Raw genomic sequence first — 21,311 nt, 5'->3', positions numbered from 1 at the left:
TCTCTCCCTCCCTCCTTCCCTCTCTCCCTCCCTCTTTCCCTCTCTCCCTCCCTCCCTCTCTCCTGCCTCCTTCCCTCCCTCTCTCTCCCTCCTTCCCTCCCTCTCTCTCCTCCTTCCCTCCCTCCTTCCCTCCCTCCGTCCCTCCCTCTCTCCCTCTCTCCCCGCTCCCTCCCTCCCTCCCTCTCTCTCCCTCCCTCCCTCTCTCTCCCTCCTTCTCTCCCTCCCTCCCTCCCTCTCTCCTCCCTCCCTCTCTCCCTCCCTCCCTCTCTCCCTCCCTCCCTCCCTCCCTCCCTCCCTCCCTCCCAGAGTCCCTCGGTGCTCATTAGCCCAGGATAACAGATGCCTCGTTCCCAGGCAGACGACGTCCCTAAACCCGGGGTCGTGACCCCCGCGCCGCTCCACCGCCTCTCTAGCCGGGCCGTCAGGAGGGGGGCCGTCAGGAGGGGGGACGCCGGCGGCTCGGCCACCCTGTAGAAGGGAGGTCTGGAAAACGGCGAGCGCCGCATCACAGCTCATGATTAACGGTGGCTCTCGCGACTCCGGCGCTTGCGCAACTCTCCCGACTAGAGGCGTCGACGAGCAGAAGCGAACGTCTAGCAGTGGGCTCCGCCCCCACGCCACTCCGCTCGCGGCCTCGGTGCCAAATCAATGCAGAGCGTGGCGGCGGCGGCGGGCGGGAGGGCATGTTGTGTTGTCGGGTGGGTGTGTCCGGGCCAGGTAGGCCACTGTGGAGGGGGGAGGGGGGGGGGGGGGTGTCATCTCTCTCATGTGGCACCGGTGACCTCAGTAAGCGCTGAGCTGGGGCGGCGTGTTCAGAGTCTGGGCGCCGCCGCCGCCGCCGCGCACTCTAATCAGCCGAGAGACGGCGCAGGTGCGTGCCCGGGCTGCGTTATGCTCACTTTCTCTGTCTTTCTCTCTCTTTCTCGCTCTCCTCTCTCTCTCTCTCTCTCTCTCTCTCTCTCTCTCTCTCTCTGTCTGGGGGAAGATGTGCCGGTGGTACCAATGCAGCTGTGCACGCGAGTGGCATGTGCATAGGTCCCCCGCAGAGTGTGTGAGTGTGTGCGTGTGTGTGTGTGTGTGTGTGTGTGTGTAGCCCTCCACCCACGCCTACTATCTCTGCCCCTCCCTGTCATCCCAGACGGACCTGTTCAGATGTGTTTACATGACTCCCCCCCGTCCACACCGGCTTGCAATTACATTCAACACTGACATTTACATTTTTAGTCATTTAGCAGCGAGATACAATAGAGTACAATAGCATCTGTATAGAGCAAGTTAACCGACTGTACATGCCAGTCATCGCCAGGAAAGCCTTATATAAGAGCAAGTGACATCAGCATTCACAGTGATACCGTAGATCATACACATATACTGTACATGTGAGGGTTAGGGGTTGGGCAAGAGTGTTGGTCCAGTGAATACAAGTACAACTTTATTTATATAGTACTTTTCACAGCACAGTCACAAAGTGCTTCACAGGTCAAAAAAGACAGTGAGGAAACAATGAGAATAGAATAGAAAGTTTATTCGCCATGTGTAACAAGGCCCCTGTGGAGGTGAGGGCGGGGGGAGGGGAGGGGTTCGTCTCACTAATGTGACCTCAGTAAGCAGTGGGCTGGAATCCTCATACTTGCTTTTCCTAACGTTATCTTATCAGCCCTGATCAGTTATCCTGGGTTAGGGTTAGGGGTAGGGGTAGGGTAGGGTAAGGGGGTAGGGTAGGGGGGTAGGGTAGGGTAAGGGCGTCTGTGGCTCAGGAGGTAGAGCGGGTCGTCCAATGATCGTAGGGTCGGTGGTTCGAATCCCGGTTCCTCCTGTCCACATGTCGAAGTGTCCTTGAGGCAAGACACTGAACCCCAAACGGCTCCCAATGAGCAGGTTAGCACCTTGCATGGCAGCTACCGCCATCGGTGTGTGTGAATGTGTGTGTGAATGGGTGAATGAGAGGCCATTGTAAAGCACTTTGGATAAAAGCGCTATATAAGTGTAATTTGTTTATTTCTGCCCAATCAGTGGCGCCAGACTATGTTGTCCACCCAGTCAGATTAAATACAGACTACGCGAAACAACAACAACAACCTAGCAACCGCTCCGCCCAAGAGTGTGATTGGTTTAAAGAAATACTGTGAGTCCAGCCAGACCTTTTTCCAGCGCTGGCACAGCGTAAACAAAGTGTGGAGATGGTCTGGCTATGCGAGACTAAGATGAAGTGGGATTGGGTAATGGTGAGAAACAATTGGATGGGTCTTCGCACACACACACATACACACACACACACACACACACACATACCACTCATACCACCCATCTCTGGAATTTACTGTGGCCCTGTTGACATTTCACATTGCTCGGAGAGAGAGAGAGAGAGAGAGAGGGAGAGGGAGAGAGGGAGAGGGAGAGGGGGGGGAGAGAGAAAAAGAGAGAGAGGGAGAGGGAGAGAGGGGGGGGAGAGGGAGAGAGAAAAAGAGAGAGAGGGAGAGGGAGAGAGAGAGAGAGAGAGAGGGGAGAGAGAGAGAGAGAGAGAGAGAGACCAGGCTCTGCAGACCGAGGGGTCCTCTCTCCTCTCACGTCGGGGCAGGACTGTAGGGTACTTTACCTTCTGACCCCCAGGGCGGTTGGAAGGGCCGGTGTAGCCGTCTGCGTTGGGAGACGAAGTCCAGACGATTAGAGCTCACACGGAAGAGTCCGACACCTGAGACCTGGACCGGCGCCAGCGACCGCAGAACTGCACCCTCATGTTGTTGCCTGTGCGTGTGAGGGTGTGTGCGTGTGCTGTGTAGGCCTGTGTGTGTGTGAGGGTGTGTGTGTGCGTGTGTTGTTTAGTTAGTTACAGAACTGCCCTCTTTCTTTTTGCTACATTACACTTGATTCCCTCCCTGTGGCTCAGTGATCTTCAGCCTGCATGTCACGCCGGCAGGATCACTCTTCATGGCGCTTCGGCTATATTTAGCTTTGTGTGCTCACACACACACACACACACACACACACACACACACACACACACACACACACACACACACACACACAAACAAACACACACACACCTACATGCAAACACACACACACACACACACATCTACACATACATGCAAACACACACACACACATCTACACATACATGCAAACACACACACACACACACACACATCTACACATTCATGCAAACACACACACACACATCTATACATACATGCAAATACACACATACACACACACACACAAATATGCTCTCAAACCACACACACACACAGCTGTGGGTTCGTCATGTACTGAATGCGCGCATGCTACGCCTTAAGAAGCTATTTACACTTCCCATTCCATTGAGACTCTGGTGGTTGTGTTGATGATGAGACGCTTGTACAATTCAGGCCTCCTTTCATCGGTGGAGAGGAGGTGCTCCCCCTGCTGGTCAGAGATGAGTAGCACAGCAGCCGGTTCACTTACAGCCAGGGTTCATTGCAGCGCAACCGTTCGGCTGTTGGGCTCGCACAGACCCAGAAACAGCCTCTAACTACTAACCTGACTGCTCCTTCTGCTTCTGGCTGGCACACAGTCATTGTTCTCACACACACACACACACCTCCGTATGTCCAGTGTGTGATGGATGTGGGTTCGGGCCAGTAACGTGTTGAGCGATGGACTTGAGCGGATGTGTGCTTCTGTGATAAGGATCCTCGCTCCGTCAGACAGATGACGTTGGGCGCGGTGCCGACGGGGGCATTTGTTTTAGACTAGTACGCGTGTAACAGGATGCACCTGTGTGTGTGTGTGTGTGTGTGTGAGTGTGTGTGTGTGTCAGAGGGAATGGAATGCCATTTAGTATCTGTGTGTGTGAGAGGCAATAGAACGTCAGAACATCATTCACTCTTCCTGAGGTTATGACGCTGTTCCAGGTCAGAACGCGGGTTTGTGTCCCCGTGTGTGTGTGTGTGTGTGTGTGTGTGTGTGGGGGGGGGTTGGAGCCTGTACTCTAAGGGCATGACTAAAATTAGACAGTAGAGCAGAGGATGTGGTGTGTGCACGAGTGTGTGAATGTAGTCTCCGATGGAAATTTGGTCTCCCTTGTCCTGTGTGTGTGTGTGTGTGTGTGTGTGTGTGGGTGTGGGTGCGTGCGCATGTGTAACATCCTGCCGGTCTCTGACTCAGCAGGAAACTGGGTCAGTCATGCCCGCTCCAAGGGTCAGAGAGAGAGAGAGACCAGAGGGGAGGAGGAGATGAGGACTTGGAGAAGCAGGGGATTACAGAGATATAGAGAGATGTGTGGATTTGAGAGAGAGAGAGAAAGAGAGAGGGAGAGAGAGAGAGATTTGACTTGTTCACAAGTGAGAGATTGGGTAGAGAGTATGGAGGAGCCTCAGTGTAGCTTTTGACAGTGATGATCAGGACTGTGTGTTGAGTAGAGACAGACTGTCTCAGTGATGATCAGGACTGTGTGTGTTGAGTAGAGTGATGATCAGGACTGTGTGTGTTGAGTACAGTGATGATCAGGACTGTGTGTGTTGAGTAGAGTGATGATCAGGACTGTGTGTGTTGAGTAGAGACAGTCTGTCTCAGTGATGATCAGGACTGTGTGTGTTGAGTAGAGACAGTCTGTCTCAGTGATGATCAGGACTGTGTGTGTTGAGTAGAGACAGACTGTCTCAGTGATGATCAGGACTGTGTGTTGAGTAGAGACAGACTGTCTCAGTGATGATCAGGACTGTGTGTGTTGAGTAGAGACAGACTGTCTCAGTGATGATCAGGACTGTGTGTGTTGAGTAGAGACAGTCTGTCTCAGTGATGATCAGGACTGTGTGTGTTGAGTAGAGACAGACTGTCTCAGTGATTATCAGGACTGTGTGTTGAGTAGAGACAGACTGTCTCAGTGATGATCAGGACTGTGTGTGTTGAGTAGAGACAGACTGTCTCAGTGATGATCAGGACTGTGTGTGTTGAGTAGAGACAGACTGTCTCAGTGATGATCAGGACTGTGTGTGTTGAGTAGAGACAGACTGTCTCAGTGATGATCAGGACTGTGTGTGTTGAGTAGAGACAGTCTGTCTCAGTGATGATCAGGACTGTGTGTGTTGAGTAGAGACAGTCTGCCGCCCCTCGGCGCCTCACGGTGACATTGAGGAACACCTGCCCCCTGGTGTCAGTGTTGAGGAACACCTGCCCCCTGGTGTCAGTGTTGAGGAACACCTGCCCCCTGGTGTCAGTGTTGAGGAACACCTGCCCCCTGGTGTCAGTGTTGAGGAACACCTGCCCCCTGGTGTCAGTGTTGAGGAACACCTGCCCCCTGGTGTCAGTGTTGAGGAACACCTGCCCCCTGGTGTCAGTGTTGAGGACTGCCTGGCAGCCGTGCTCCGGGAGACCTCGGCTCAACACACCGGCTCTCCCAGTCTGACCAACTACCCACACACAGCTGTAGTGAATGTGATGCCTGATTCCTTCATCTTTCTCTCCTCTCCCTCTCTCTCTCTCTCTCTCTGTCTCTGTCTCTCTCTCTGTCTTCCTCTCTGTCTCTCTCTCCTCTCTCTCTGTGTGTGTCTCTCTCTCTCTCTCTGTCTCTCTCTCTCTCTCTCTCTCCCTTTCTCCCCCCCCCTGTATGGGGGTGGGGCTGGTAGCTGTGACCAGCAGGGTGCAGCACCATCACACTGAGAGGCTGGAGGGCTGATCAAGACAACTCTGATTAAACCCCAGGCAGTCATCCCTTCACCCCACAGAGAGAGAGAGGGAGGAGAGGGGAGGGAGGGAGGGAGGGAGGGAGGGAGGGGAGGAGAGGGGAGGTCTCCTATTTACCCCGCCGAGGGAGGGAGGAGAGGGGAGGGAGGAGAGGGGAGGGAGGGAGGGAGGGAGGGGAGGGAAGGAGGGAGGAGAGGGGGAGGCCGGGATGATGAGTCTATGGTAATGTCACACAGTGTGTATAATGAGCTGATGAAGGTTCTCTAATCACCACCTCACCACCATTGGCAGTCATGCTGTCATCATGCATCAGTAGCTTTGATTAGAGGTAGACCGATAGTGGATTTTTAATTAATTGAACACCTGAATAAATACCTCTGATCATCAAACTCAACGTAGGCTAAAAAGCAAAGATTAATGGAATCTCAAAAAGTCAGAAGACACTGATTTCAAAACAGTAAAAGAACTATAAATGTAAATGGCACTTATATGGTTAGTCTTCTGTTGTCTTCAAATGACTACAAAGTCAAATTCCGTCCCAACAACGTTGTGATTCTGTCCCACCCTGTCCCTCAAGGTTTCCCTATGCTGTTCTGCTAACAGATATCTCAGTGGCTGTGTTTTTTTAAATTCTTTTTTTTTTTTTTACCATGAAGAAGGATATTTTAAAGTGTGTGTCTGCGACCCTCAGACCAGCATCAATGTCTTTATTTCTCCCCCAAGACACAATGTGGCCTTGGCTTTTGCGTGCTACTGAGAAAACACACCATCCTCTCTCTCTCTCTCTCTCTCGCTTCCCTCTCTCTCTCTCTCTTCCTCCTCCTCCTCTCTCTTCCTCCTCCTCCTCTCTCTCTCTCTCTCTCTTCCTCCTCCTCTCTCTTCCTACTCCTCTCTCTCTCTCTCCCTCTCTCTCTCTCTCTCTCTCTCTCTCTCTCTCTCTCCTCCCCTCCCTCCCCCTCTCCCTCTCTCTCTCTCTGGGTGAAACCACTTATCACTATGGTTTGGCAGTGACAACTGTAGTCCAGGGACCTGTCTTAAATCTGAGAAGCAGTCATCTGATGCTCCTACAGCATTGGTCCTTAATGGTTCCTGTCAATAAGGAGGAACAAACATGGAGTTCTAATTAGCTACCACCCCACTGACAGACTCACCAGCCAATCAATAAGATCGACATTAGCCTTGCAAATCCACTCTTACCAAGTCTTTACCTGGGAGATGATACTCTTAAATCTCGCTGCTCACGTCAAGTCCTTTCCCAATCCCAGACCTGGCTGCTTACTGTACTTGTAGTCTTTTCCCAATCCCAGACCTGGCTGCTTACTGCACTTGTAGTCTTTTCCCAATCCCAGACCCTGCTGCTTACTGTACTTGTAGTCTTTTCCTAATCCCAGATCCTGATGATTACTGTACTTGTAGTCCTTTCCCATTCCCTGATGCTTACTGTACTTGTAGTCTTTTCCCAATCCCAGACCCGGCTGCTTACTGTACTTGTAGTCTTTTCCCAATCCCAGACCCGGCTGCTTACTGTATTTGTAGTATTTTCCCAATCCCAGACCCTGATGCTTACTGTACTTGTAGTCTTTTCCTAATTCCAGACCCGGCTGCTTACTGTACTTGTAGTCCTTTCCCATTCCCAGACCCGGCTGCTTACTGTACTTGTAGTCCTTTCCCAATCCCAGACCCGGCTGCTTACTGTACTTGTAGTCCTTTCCCAATCCCAGACCCGGCTGCTCAGCAGTATTATCTGGATTGATAAGGGTCCATGTCAGATGGACTCCCTCGAGACCTGGCTGCGGATGATGAGGCTGCGGTTGAGGATCCCCAGCGGGGATGAAGCCTGTCTGTGTTCAGGTAGCGCAGGCGGGAGGCTCTGTGCACGTCTCTCCTACAGCGGATGATGTGTGAGGCGCATAGGTTATCACGGATGAGTCGTCTACTTGTAAAGTCTGAATACCGTACAAAAACCCAGACAGAAATGCACTCTCCCAGCGCACACACACACACACACACACACACACACACACACACACACACACACACACACACACTCTTAATTATGTTGAACTTCCTTTCTTTTAAGCTTATTTTTATGCAAGTCATGCAACGGCATGTGAAAATGTACTCGATAGCGATGCACGCCGCGGCAGACCTCAAGGCCGACCCCTGACCTCGGAGAGCGAGGCTCCTGCACGCCCAAGCACATTCCCTCTGTGATCAATAAAACCAATCCAGGGGTGTAATAAAAAACCTTTTCATGTTCCTGCACATCTCTGCTCTCATCTCTGCTCTCATCTCTGCTCTCATCTCTGTTCTCCACAGCCTGGACTGTAGATGACCTCATAATGGCGCTCGCCCCTGGCCCTCTGTTTAAAGCACAAGTAATCAGAACGCAAATAGATGGCATTTTCCCCGCGTTCTGTTCCACCTTAGACGTCGTACGTGGGGGGGGGGGAATTCTACAAGGACATTTCTAGGCGCGAGTAAACATATCCATCATCTGAACAGCTCCCCGATGCCTGCAAGACACCTATTCCATTAGGACCATTTGGTTATTATACCTTGAACCAAGGTGTAAAGCTCTGGTATCTGGTACATTATCTGGTACATTATAATATATTCTGCAAAGCAATACGAGTTGGGTGGGGGGCTTATTTTCCTGATCAATGGAGTTTTGTACCCAGTATAAACGCTGGCTTTGGGGGGAGGGTTACTGTGAGGAGAGGGAGAGAGAGGGAGAGGGAGAGGGAGAGGGAGAGAGAGGGAGAGAGAGAGAGAGAGAGAGCGAGAGAGAGAGAGAGAGAGAGAGAGAGGGGTGGTGTCTCCTTAGCATGTGTGTTGTGTTATGGTGACCCTGCTTTATCAGCAGTGCAGTGCTTAATAGCTGAGATAGGGGACATGATTCTTAACAGGAATCTGGACTGATACACTCTGGTTGTGTGTGTGTGCGTGCATGCGTTTGTGCGTGCATGCGCGCGTGTGTGAGAGAGCAAGAGAGAGAGAGAGTATAATTACATCATTTGAAGCCATTGATTATTACTTATTACCTGCACATGTAACCCATATGTTTCGGCATGCCTAGGGTGGGATTCGAACCCGCATCTCCGTTTTAACCGGCTAACCAGATGAAAAACTAGCCCTTCATCAGGGCGGGTGGACAGTATTTATACTGGGGGAGTTTAACCTGCAACTCAATACCTACTCAGGACTCACCAGGACTCTGTTTCACAAGGTTACACACATTATACACACTATTGGTAGTCCTGTCATTTAAGAACAAGGTGGTACTTCAGTTTTATAGAGATTTTTTATATATTTTATATATATATATATAATATATATATATATATATATTTATATAATATTGTAATATTATATAATATTTTTAATAATAATGACATGATATGCCATGTAAAGAAGAAGGATGTTGGACTAGATGTTGTACGGTCGTGGGATGGTGGAGTTTGTTCAACATATGTGTGCTTCCCCAGTTGTCCAGTGGGGGGCAGCAGACTAAGCTCGCTGCAACCACAGTGGTAGCCCCACTAATCTGACAAGGTTGCCATGGTGACAGGGCCTGGCTGTGACGCAAGAGAGGTAAAATGAAGAGGAATAGAGGGCAGTGTTGAGCCGAGACAGACACACACACACACACACATACACACATACACACATACACACATACACATACACACATACACACACACACGCACGCTAACCAGAGAGATGCCTGAATTCACTAACAGACAGACAGGCAGACAGGCAGACAGGCCCGTCTTCCTGTCCTCCTCACACACACACACACACACACACACACACGCACACACACACACACACACTCTGAGCGGCTGTCTCTGTCCTCCATCTCCTGCTGTGTAGTTTCACAGAGTGCTAGACCGGTTTGGTTTTCAGCAACACTCACTCCCCTGCCAAACATGTCAGTGCCAAAAGACTTAGCCAGCGTGCCAGACGCTCTGTGCCACCAGCGAGTATCAGGGTGGGTGTCTGTACCACATATCTGACTGGAAGCCTGGAGCTCAGCCAACGACGTAGACGATTGGCTGGTTTTCTAGTATGAAGGGTATGGGTTACAGAACCCAACATCGGTTTGCTAAATCTATCAGCCGTTTTGTTTTCCACTACTACTGCCTAGCCGGCGTGAGGGAGCTGAGGGCGGGGCTTCTGCGGTCGGGACTTTTCAACGCCGCGAACTGGGATGTCTTCAGTCAGGCGGAGCGGAGGGTCTTCTTGAGCGCCCCCCCCCCCCCCGGAGGAGTCTGCCTGTCTGTACAGCTTACACCCTACGACCCCCCAACACTCACCCCAACACTCACCCTAACACTAACCCTTACTGGTCCAGCTCTCATACCCCACATCTCTCTCCCTCTCTCTCTCTTTCTCTCCCTCTCTCTCCCTCTCTCCATCTCTCCCTCTTTCCCCCTCTCTCTCTCTTTCCCTCTCTCTCTCTCTCTCTCTCTCTCTCTCCCTCTCTCTCTCTCTTTTCTCCTCTCTCTCTCTCCTTCCTTCAGGCCCTCATTCTAAAATCTCCGGCCGTGTTAGGGGGTCTTTACCCAACTCTCTGGCCGTGTTAGGGGGTCTTTACCCAACTCTGGCAGGTGGGCGGGGGGGGGGGGATACGTGTTAACTACCCATCTGCCCCAGCAGGGACTCAGTCCCACGTCGTCTCCGCCCGCAGAGTCGGCTAGCGGTCCTAACGGCGTCCTGCGCTCCGGAAGAGCCGGGCCAGCTGACCGCCGAGTCCTCACGGTGTCTGACCACGGAGACGGGAGAGGGCAGGGGATCTGTCGGTGGCTGCGGCCTGCTTTGACCGCATGGACCGCAGGAGGACAGGCCCGGAGAGATCCAAAGAGATGCTGTGTGTGTGTGTGTGTGTGAGCGTGTGTGTGTGTGTGTGTGTGTGAGCGTGCGTGCCTGTGTGTGTGTGTCTTCCTGCCCAGCGATCATTATTCAGACCATTAGTGATTACCTCAAGGAGATGATGCTTCCTCTCATCTCTCACTGACACTGAGAGCAGTCAATGGCTCATGAAGTCAGCTGAATAAGCACAATCTGTGTGTGTGTGTACGTGTGTGTGTGTGTGTGTGTGTGTGTGTGTGTACGTGCGCGTGTGTGTACTGTATACATGCGTCCGTGTTTGTGTGTACACCAGCAAGTGTGTGGATGTCAAAGCAAAGAATCGCAATCTTTCAGCGGCGCCGCTCCGCCCCCTTCCAGCTGTGCGAGCGTCTCCGGACGGTCGACCGTATGAGAGCCGTTCTAATTGATATCCTCCCCGGCAACGGTGGCGGTCAGCACTTAGAGATTGCTGACCGTGGAGATACAGGAAGTTAGCAGGATGGATGAGCCTCCTCTAGGTAATCAACATGGCCTTAAGTGATTGCAACCCCTTCCCACACACACACACACACACACACACACACACTCTCTCCCTCCTTATCAATCAGCCAGTCCATGTCACCAGAGGCATGCGGTCCAGCTTTGAGGGGGGCCTGTGTTGGTCCCAGGACCCTGGTTCCGTCGGGGTCGGGGGTCGGGTCATGGCCGTCGGCAGTCCTGCTGAGACAGAGCAGGACACGGGGAGTGACAGGGCGCTGGCACATAGCGGTCACTGAGGACAGGGCGCTGGCACGTAGCGGTCAATGATGGCGGTACGGACGGACAGACGCACGCCAGGGACAGGTTCTAGGGGAGGGGGGCCTTGTACCGCGGTGCCCCCGACGTCACACCAAACTCTCGGCCACGTACATCTGGACGCTTAGCCGTGGAGAGCTAGCTTAGGGGGAGGGGGGGAGGTGGGGGTCAGTTCCGTGTGCCTGGACGGCAGAGCAGCTGAGGTCGGCGCTCCATCCTGGCATAACATGGCCTGGAGTCCACAACTTTTTATTAAGATGGATTGTTTGTTTGGCCTAGATTGCATAACAGTCATTCGGAGATTTGGTAGGAATGTCTGATAATGTGGAGTGTGTTGATTTAGAGATGTATCCCACTGGAGCACAGAAACGCACACAAACAGAAACTTGTGCATCGGCGGTCGACTGGTTATTCACACACACAAACACACACACACACGCGAGCGTGCACACGCAGACACGCAAACTACTGCTCAACAAAATCTTACACTATGGTATTTGGTACAAATCATTGTCTCAAAACTAAAATGAATCATCTAAACACAATGGTACCTCTACATAGTGCTGAAAGGGTTAAATACCTGGTTTATGGCTTGACTCAGCTTTCCTTTAAACCACACATTGATTACGTGTTACACAAAGTTAATTTTGGAACCAGCGTTTTATTTCCTTCAAGAAGCTTTACATTTAATGTTAGGAAGAAACTTGCTGTACAACTTATATTTCCACTCGTTGATTATGCTGACGCTGTGTACCCAAATGCATCCAAAACCAACCTTCTATTGTACTTCTTACCACAGCTTACAATAAGCTTTGTAGATTTGCTCTTGGGTGTTCTTTTAATACACATCACTGTCTAATGTACAGCTCACTTACTGTAACCGGCCTTCACTTGAGATAAAAAGACTGCAATTCCTGTTTAAATGTGTACATTTTGTCCTCAATACTTAAAATAACTTTTTGTCCCATAGTCCTCAATTTACCCACTAAAGGCACTCTTCACAACTCTTCTCTTCCACACCCAACAGTCCGGAAAACAGTTGGAAAGAAAGCATTTAGGTTTAGGGCTCCCTCAGATTGGAATAATTTGCCATCAAACATACACTCCTCTTTTAATATCTTCAAAAATATCTCCAAAAACAATTATCTAAGGAAAACGGCTTATGTTTCCGATGACAACTAACTCATGCCACCATACAGTAGGTTTACCACTCATCGAATATTTTCTCTTTTTGTTACAGCCAAAATGTGATTCTGTTGTTTTGTCTCTTTTGCGGTACATGTGTTGTGCACCCTGTTATTGCTGTTTTTGTATTTATTGTGATACTGTTGTAAAACTTTGTTGATTGGTTTCTTATTGTGTAATGTTTGCCTGTACTGTAGGACCCCCTCGAAAACGAGGTGATTCACCTCAAGTGGCTTATCCTAATAAAGAAATGCATCATCATACCGATACTTATCGATACTACTCGACCACTTTGGGACTCGTACGCTGCCTGGGTCGATGTTTCTGTCTCCGTTGGCCTTCATTTACAGTGGACTGTCACTGTAATATAGTGATCCTGTGTGATATTTGTCCAGCCATCATTTTACACATTGGCAAGCTCACCTATGATGTAACTGGAGTTGAGGGCTGTGGTCATCTCCCTACAGCAGGGGTGCCCGATATGTCGATGGCGACCGGTCACCGAGGCTTTGCTGGTAGGCTACTGTAGATCTCGAGCCATTCAAAAGAAAAGCCATAAAAAAAAGTTGTCGCGCGTTGAAGTTGCGTGCGTGGAGGCAAGCAGTCACGTCACCTCTCTCGTCGTCCAAATGAGCAACTTTTTCCTCCTTCTACTTTGTAGTTTACAAGTGTGACCTTTTGTATTGCAGTTTAGCTGAGTATTTGTATGATCAATAAAACTCTACAGGATTCATACTTTGTGGCGAATTTGATGTCAGAACACCAACGGACACCAATTACCCTCTCAGTGAGCTTCTTGTCTTTGAAATCGAGAGTTTAACATGTTTTTGAATGATTTTTCAAAGTGCCCACCCACATCCATTTTGTGCCCACCCACATCCATTTTCAACTTTTTGATCTGAACCACTTTATATGATCATAAGTAACCTTAAAACAGGGCTAAACATGATTACAACGTGACAGAAGGGTGGGTGTGTTGGAGGCGGTAGATCTTGTTGAGCTGCTCATTTTAAAAGTAGACAGACTTAATTATAATAATGATAGCCTAGTGAGTGTTATCGTACCTGCATCTTTAGCCTGCTATCGGAGCCGCTAGCGTTAGCATTAGCCGCTCAGATAAAGCAGTCAAACACACTGCACTGCTTCTGCTGCGTACCCAATGTTCATGAGGTTGCTAGTGTTACCCTACCCCCTTTAGACACAACCACATTGTTACATGAATTTTGAATTAGCACCTTCGGTAGATTTGGTGAAGTACCATTTACCCCCGTCTGCAACTATGCCTAGTTGAGAGACAAACAATAACAATGAAACATCATCGCCCGTCACCAGCAGCTTGGTCATGATTAGGGGACAGATGCCAGCTGCGTTGGCTGATTTACGAAAGGAACGCGGCTCCATGGATTTCTGACCCAATGACGTACCGGTACCAAAAAATAGCAGTTCCCGATACCCAACCCTAATAGGCAGACGAGCAGACAGACTGAGAGTATCTGTGAGGGAGAGTCTAGCATGGGGGCCAGTCTGCGTTCCCCTCCGCGCGATGGCGGAAGGTCTACGATCCAGTATCAAGGCACTGGCTCGCCAGTGGCGACCGCAACGATCCAGCGCCTGAGGTTGCGTCCTTTTGTAAGGCGCGTGCGTGCCGCGATGCGCTTAACACACGTCTTCCTGCTTCCTGTCCCGCAGGAAGCAAGCTGAACAAGGACCTGAAGCACTACCTGAGCCAGCGCTTCCAGAAGTCCTCGCCCGACCACGAGCTGCAGCAGACCATCAGAGACAACCTCTACCGCCACGCCGTGCCTTGTGAGTGACGCGCCTCCTCCTTCCTCTCTCCTCCTCCTCCTCTCTATCTCGCTCCCTTCTGGCCTATCTTACGCCTTTTGGTGCTGGTTGGCAATGTTGCCGTCGTCTGAATCCTGCGTTGGCCCCGCCCCCCTCCCCCCCAAGCCCATAGTCATCAATCAATCAATCAATCAAAGCTTTATTTGTATAGCGCATTTCCTACCCAGAGGCAACACAATGCGCTTTACAGAGAACAAGGGAGGTGGGCATACGACCCACTCTCTACATATTCCAGAGGGAAGCAAAAAAAAACAGTAATCACCCGGGGGCCAGATAAGTGAGCTGTAAAAATTCTTCCCTGACCCCTCTCAACAAGGCGATCGAGCAAGCTCCAGGAGTATGTTTGTCTACCGGCTAAGAACATTTATAAAGCAATACATTACATTCAACTATATTTCAGAGTAAGAGAGGCTAAAAAAGCATCATAGGAGAGAGGACATGTTTATATAGTCATATCTCCTACCATGTGTATCGCTGTTCTACCCGGCAGCTGATGAGCGGAAGTGAAGGGATGTGGGCTGGCTACTCTACACCCCCCTGGTTAGCCGTGCCGTCAGACAGATATTTACTTACCGACGCCGCGTGATTAGGGCGAGCGGGTTCTGGCGCGCCGCCGCCGGTCGATCGGCCGGCAGTCTCTCTCTCTCTCCCCCTCCGCAGGATCGATAGTCCCGGTGATTAAACACGCCGCGTCTCGCTCGAGACGCCACGCCCGATCCCCGCGCGGCCCTCGTCCCTCACCACATAACACGCCCCGCTCTCGAACGCCCGCGGCTCAGGTTCCAGCGTAGATTTGCAGAGATACACGATTACGGAATGCAGATGTGTTTGCCTGTCGAGGTACGGGCCACGTATTGCTGCCGCTGAAGAAATATTACCACAGAACAAGAGTGGGGATGTTTAATACAGGAAGGATCCCCTGTGCTATATAAAGCCATGATGGAGCGGAGGTAGCAGTGGTACTGGTGTCTCTCCAATGGCCAGAGGACATGGATTGGGGACAGGGGACAGGGACTGGGGACTACCCTTAGCTCTATGGCTGGAGACGCTGCCGCTCCCCTCTCTGTGACTGCAGAGGCAGAGATGGATGATGGCCTCTTATGTTTCTCCCCCCTAGTCCCGCGCGAGCACTAAAGCCAGCGGTCTGGACCAATCCCTGCTCAGCTCGGATCAGCAGCCTCCTGATATTGGACATGGAATCCCCCGGGGATTAGGGGGGAGGGGGGGGGGGAGAAGAGGCTGGAGAGGAGAAGAGAGAGGAGGAGAGAGGAGAGGAGAGATGAGAGGAGAGATGAGAGAGGAAGAGAGATGAGAGAGGAAGAGAGATGAGAGAGGAGGAGAGATGAGAGGAAAGGAGAGAGGAGAGATGAGAGGATGGGAGATGAGAGAGGAGGGGAGATGAGAGAGGAGGGGATGAGAGAATGGGAGATGAGAGAGGAGGAGAGGAGAGATGAGAGGATGGGAGATGAGAGGAGGAGAGGAGAGATAAGAGGATGGGAGATGAGAGAGGAGGAGAGGAGAGATGAGAGGGGAGGAGAGATGAGAGGATAGGAGAGGAGGAGAGGAGAGATGAGAGGATCGGAGATGAGAGAGGAGGAGAGGAGAGATGAGAGGGGAGGAGAGATGAGAGGATAGGAGATGAGAGGAGGAGAGGAGAGATGAGAAGATGGGAGATGAGAGAGGAGGGGAGGAGAGATGAGAGGATGGGAGATGAGAGAGGAGGGGAGGAGAGGAGAGGAGAGATGAGAGGATGGGAGATGAGAGAGGAGGGGAGGAGAGGAGAGGAGAGATGAGAGGATGGGAGATGAGAGAGGTGGAGAGGAGAGATGAGGGGAGGAGAGATGAGAGGATGGGAGATGAGAGAGGAGGGGAGGAGAGGATGAGAGAGGAGAGGAGAGTTGAGAGGAGTGGAGACCCTGTGTGGAATACGACTGCACAGATAAACAATCCCAGAAGAGGATGTTGTGATACTGTGCTGAGATCCAGATATGTTTTAGTGAACCCATTCATACTCTCGGTCTGGTTTCCTAGGGGCTCGGTCGAAAGTGACAACTGTTTACAATCCAGCAAGCAGAGTATGGAGCCCCTGTCACCCAGCCTCCACACTGACAGGACACAGCCTCCACACTGACATGAGTATGGAGCCCCTGTCACCCAGCCTCCACACTGACAGGACACAGCCTCCACACTGACATGAGTATGGAGCCCCTGTCACCCAGCCTCCACACTGACAGGACACCTACACCCACAAGACCGCGAGCATCGGGCTTTTCCCTTCATGATTCTCATTAGTGGGTTTCTAATTACTTTATTCATTACTCTTATCAGGAAAACGTTTCTTTGTGTATTTATATGTGTGTGCGTGTGCGTGTGTGTATGCGTGTGTGCGCGTGTGTGTGTCCTGAGGTCAGTTAGTGGACAGGCAGAAAGCAGCTGGGGGGGCAGATGGAGAACTCAGGCTGGAGATGGAAGATGGTGGTCAGGGAACCTGTCCAGTTCACACTCACCCTTGGCTTCCCCTTAATTTCATGCGTGCATGTGTGTGTGCAGCTGCCTCTCTGTTTAACAAGCTGAGCCTGTCTGACCAGACCAGAGGCTATAGCCACCAGAGCCGATACCTCGGAAATATTGTTGTGTGAAATCTCAGGCATGCTGATACCAGCGATACCGGACCACATGAAAACCTGGCAAGGAGCAACGACACAAAGTAGACGAGCAGTCTTCCTCCTCCTCCTCCTCCTCCTCACAATCATCTGCAACATGCTCAACAGATACCAGGGCTGAGTTTCCCAGAGGCATCGTAGCGCTATGATGAACGCCATAGCTTACGATGAACGTAGCGCTACGATGCCTCTGGGAAACTCAGCCCAGTATTGTTGTAAACTAGAAAACTGCAAAAAGAAATGAACATGACTGCCTAAAAACTTAAGCCACAACAGTGTGTGTGTGTTCTAGGCTACAAATTGGAAAGGCACATAGTTTTGGCTTGAACACATATCTTAAACAGATATAACCTAGTCCAGTGGAACTAGATGATGTTCTACTATTGAACTGCTAATATTCCTCCTCATCATTCTGAACTAGTCTGACCCTCCTCGACACTCACAAGCTCCTCCTCCTCGATACTCACAAGCTCCTCCTCCTCGACACTCACAAGCTCCTCCTCCTCGATACTCACAAGCTCCGCCTCCTTGACACTCACAAGCTCCTCCTCCTCGACACTCACAAGCTCCTCCTCCTCGACACTCACAAGCTCCGCCTCCTCGACACTCACAAGCTCCTCCTCCTCGACACTCACAAGCTCCGCCTCCTCGACACTCACAAGCTCCGCCTCCTCGACACTCACAAGCTCCTCCTCCTCGATACTCACAAGCTCCGCCTCCTTGACACTCACAAGCTCCTCCTCCTCGACACTCACAAGCTCCTCCTCCTCGACACTCACAAGCTCCGCCTCCTCGACACTCACAAGCTCCTCCTCCTTGACACTCACAAGCTCCTCCTCCTCGACACACAAGCTCCGCCTCCTCGACACTCACAAGCTCCTCCTCCTCGACACTCACAAGCTCCTCCCCCTCGACACTCACAAGCTCCTCCTCCACCTCCGCCTCCTTGGCGACCCTGGACTCCAGGCCCTGCTGCCTCGACTGCGCTAGAACCTCTCTCCCCTGGTCTCCCCTTGAAACGGTGGATCAGGTGGTCCTCATCAGGGACCACTCTCAGGCCACACCCCTCCAAGGGCTTCTTCAAGAGGTCCCGGCCCGACTGGTCCCGCACATCCAGGTCCCAGTCCAACATTCCCAGTCCAACATTCCCAGTCCAACATTCCCAGTCCAACATTCCCAGTCCACAAGCAGGTGGCGAGCTGGAGCTTGTTTTTTTTTTTTTGCTGACCCTAGCTGTGCATTCTTTGTCAGCGTGTCCTGCCGTCCAGCTGTGGTAGAATCCCTGAAGACTGGCTACGGACGGCTGGTTCCACACCACGTGTGTGTGTGTGTGTTTGTGTGTGTGCGTGTGTGCGCGTGCGTGCGTGAGAGAGTGGAAGAGTCAAAAAGCGAAACTTCAAAGTTTGTCAGAGACGGATCAGAAGAGGGTCAGAGTAAGGGGGGGGGGGGGTGAACAGTTGAACTGGAGGTGATGTTGTGTGAGTGAATCTCTGACTTGCGGACCAAGGATCCTGGTTAAGGGAAACCCCAAAAGATGATCAGGATGAACGCAGAGGAGATCTACCCCACCGTGAGTGCGTCTCCCTTGCTGGCGCGGGCAGGCTTGAACAACCGAACAATTAGAAATAAGAAAATAAAGAAATAAAGAAGATAAAGCCGAGCGATATTATTGCCGTGGGAGAGACGGAGGTGTGGTTTGACATGGCCAGATACGGGAGACCTGGGTAAACACGGGCAACAACAGGATCCTCACTGTGGTCTCGGGCTGCTAAAGGGGACGAAGCTGGAGCCCTCGTCCGAGCGACGCGAAGGCGTAAACGGGGCGGCGGCGGCCTCCGCCTGACCGCAGACCGGCCGCAGAGGGTCGTGGGGAGGTCGATCTCTGCTCCGGGACTCGCGCCGCTCATCGCGCCGGCGCCACTAAAGAGGAAGTCGAGCGGGGGCTACGGCGTCGCTTACTGCGGTCGTCCCCGAGGAGGGGACACATATCACGCACGCACGCTCCTCGGGGACGACCGCAGTAAGCGACGCCGTAGCCAAGTTTAGCTTTTTGACTCTTCCACTCTCTCACTCATCTACGATCCATTTTAATGCCCGCCAGTTGACTTTCCCAAATGTGTATCTGCATATTTGATGACTACTAGCTGATATTGTATGTCATGCTTTCGTTTTGTTTGCCCCACGCTAATGATGACAGAACAGAGTTGGTCGCCAACTTTTTCATAGCAATACACCTGGTTTGTTGCTAAACGTTGCTATGCAAATGAGTTTTATTAAGATCAAGGCAGAGAGGAAAGCATCACTCTGCTTGTGGCTCCTGACACTGCTGCTCTGTCCCTGTAATAACAGCTCTGTCCCTGTAATGACAGTTCTGTCCCTGTTATAACAGCTCTGTCCCTGTTATAACAGCTCTGTCCCTGTAATAACAGCTCTGTCCCTGTAATAACAGATCAGTCCCTGTAATAACAGCTGTGTCCCTTTAATAACAGCCCTGTATCTGTTATAACAGCTCTGTCCCTGTGATAACAGCTCTGCCCCTGTAATAACAGCTCTGTCCCTGTAATAACAGCTCTGTCCCTGTAATGACAGCTCTGTCCCTGTAATAACAGTTCTGTCCCTGTAATAACAGCTCTGCCCCTGTAATAACAGTTCTGTCCCTGTAATAACAGCTGTGTCCCTCTAATAACAGCTCTGTCCCTGTAATAACAGCTCTGCCCCTGTAATAACAGTTCTGTCCCTGTAATAACAGCTGTGTCCCTCTAATAACAGCTCTGTCCCTGTAATAACAGCTCTGCCCCTGTAATAACAGCTCTGTCCCTGTAATAACAGCTGTGTCCCTGTTATAACAGCTCTGTCCCTGTAATAACAGCCCTGTCCCTGTAATAACAGTTATGTCCCTGTAATAACAGTTCTGTCCCTGTAATAACAGCTCTGTCCCTGTAATAACAGTTCTGTCCCTGTAATAACAGCTCTGTCCCTGTAATAACAGTTCTGTCCCTGTAATAACAGCTCTGTCCCTGTTATAACAGCTCTGTCCCTGTAATAACAGCTCTGTCCCTGTAATAACAGTTCTGTCCCTGTAATAACAGCTCTGTCCCTGTTATAACAGCTCTGTCCCTGTAATAACAGCTCTGTCCCTGTAATAACAGCTCTGTCCCTGTAATAACAGTTATGTCCCTGTAATAACAGTTATGTCCCTGTAATAACAGCCCTGTCCCTGTAATAACAGTTATGTCCCTGTAATAACAGTTCTGTCCCTGTAATAACAGCTCTGTCCCTGTAATAACAGTTCTGTCCCTGTAATAACAGCTCTGTCCCTGTAATAACAGCTCTGTCCCTGTAATAACAGCTCTGTCTCTGTAATAACAGCTCTGTCCCTGTAATAACAGCTCTGTCCCTGTAATAACAGCTCTGTCCCTGTAATAACAGCTCTGTCCCTGTAATAACAGTTCTGTCCCTGTAATAACAGCTCTGTCCCTGTAATAACAGCTCTGTCCCTGTTATAACAGCTCTGTCCCTGTAATAACAGCTCTGTCCCTGTAATAACAGCTCTGTCCCTGTTATAACAGCTCTGTCCCTGTAATAACAGCTCTGTCTCTGTAATAACAGCTCTGTCCCTGTAATAACAGCTCTGTCCCTGTAATAACAGCTCTGTCCCTGTTATAACAGCTCTGTCCCTGTAATAACAGCTCATGCTACCAGCATTGGCTGCTTTGCGGTAAAAAAAACACACAAAGAAACAGCAAAGGCTGCGAATCTAACGATATTGATAACACTGAGAAAATGTCTAGATTACCGTGGCAACATTAACGGTCGCGAGCCGTCACCCTGACCTGGTAACATACAGTAGCAAACGGCTACTATTAGAGACCGCCACTTATTGGAGATTGTGTTTTATAGGGGTATGGTAGCTTTCATATCGGCTCCTTTCGTTAACAATACCACATTTAGCCGATACCCCCCTTCTCTCCTGGACAATCCCCCCCCCCCACTCCACTCCCCCCCCCCACTCCCCACCCCACCCCACCCCCCTCTCTCCACTCTGCCTGGCGTCTGTCAGCCTGCTTGCGGTCTTCCCTCTTGCGCTCGGCGCTCGCAAGTCTTGTTTCCCTGCCCTCCCTCCCGACTCCCTCACTCCTGCCGCTGCCTCTGCCATCTCTGGTGGAACACGTTCTCTGGTGGAACACTGCCTAGTCTCCGGTGGAACACGTTCTCCGGTGGAACACGGTCCTCTGGTGGAACACGGAACCCGGCTCCCCTCTCCTCTCTCTCCCCTCTGCTGTGTTCCTCTCCTCGCCGGGCGAT

General features: G+C 51.1%; 1 protein-coding gene across 1 annotated transcript in view; it reads left to right on the top strand.

Annotated features, from left to right (window-relative positions):
• Nucleotides 1-21,311, top strand: part of magi1b (membrane associated guanylate kinase, WW and PDZ domain containing 1b) — a 107,100-nt gene that overhangs the window by 29,532 nt on the left and 56,257 nt on the right. The window contains exon 2 of the mRNA XM_084441309.1: nucleotides 14,188-14,304. Within this exon, the coding sequence (XP_084297435.1) occupies nucleotides 14,188-14,304 (117 nt within the window). The remainder of the gene's footprint in view (nucleotides 1-14,187; nucleotides 14,305-21,311) is intronic.

This window comes from Borostomias antarcticus (genome assembly GCF_949987555.1).
Source record: "Borostomias antarcticus genome assembly, chromosome: 7".
NCBI lineage: Eukaryota > Metazoa > Chordata > Actinopteri > Stomiiformes > Stomiidae > Borostomias > Borostomias antarcticus.
Note: the sequence above shows the minus strand (reverse complement) of the source record. Positions and strands in the feature narration are given on the sequence as shown.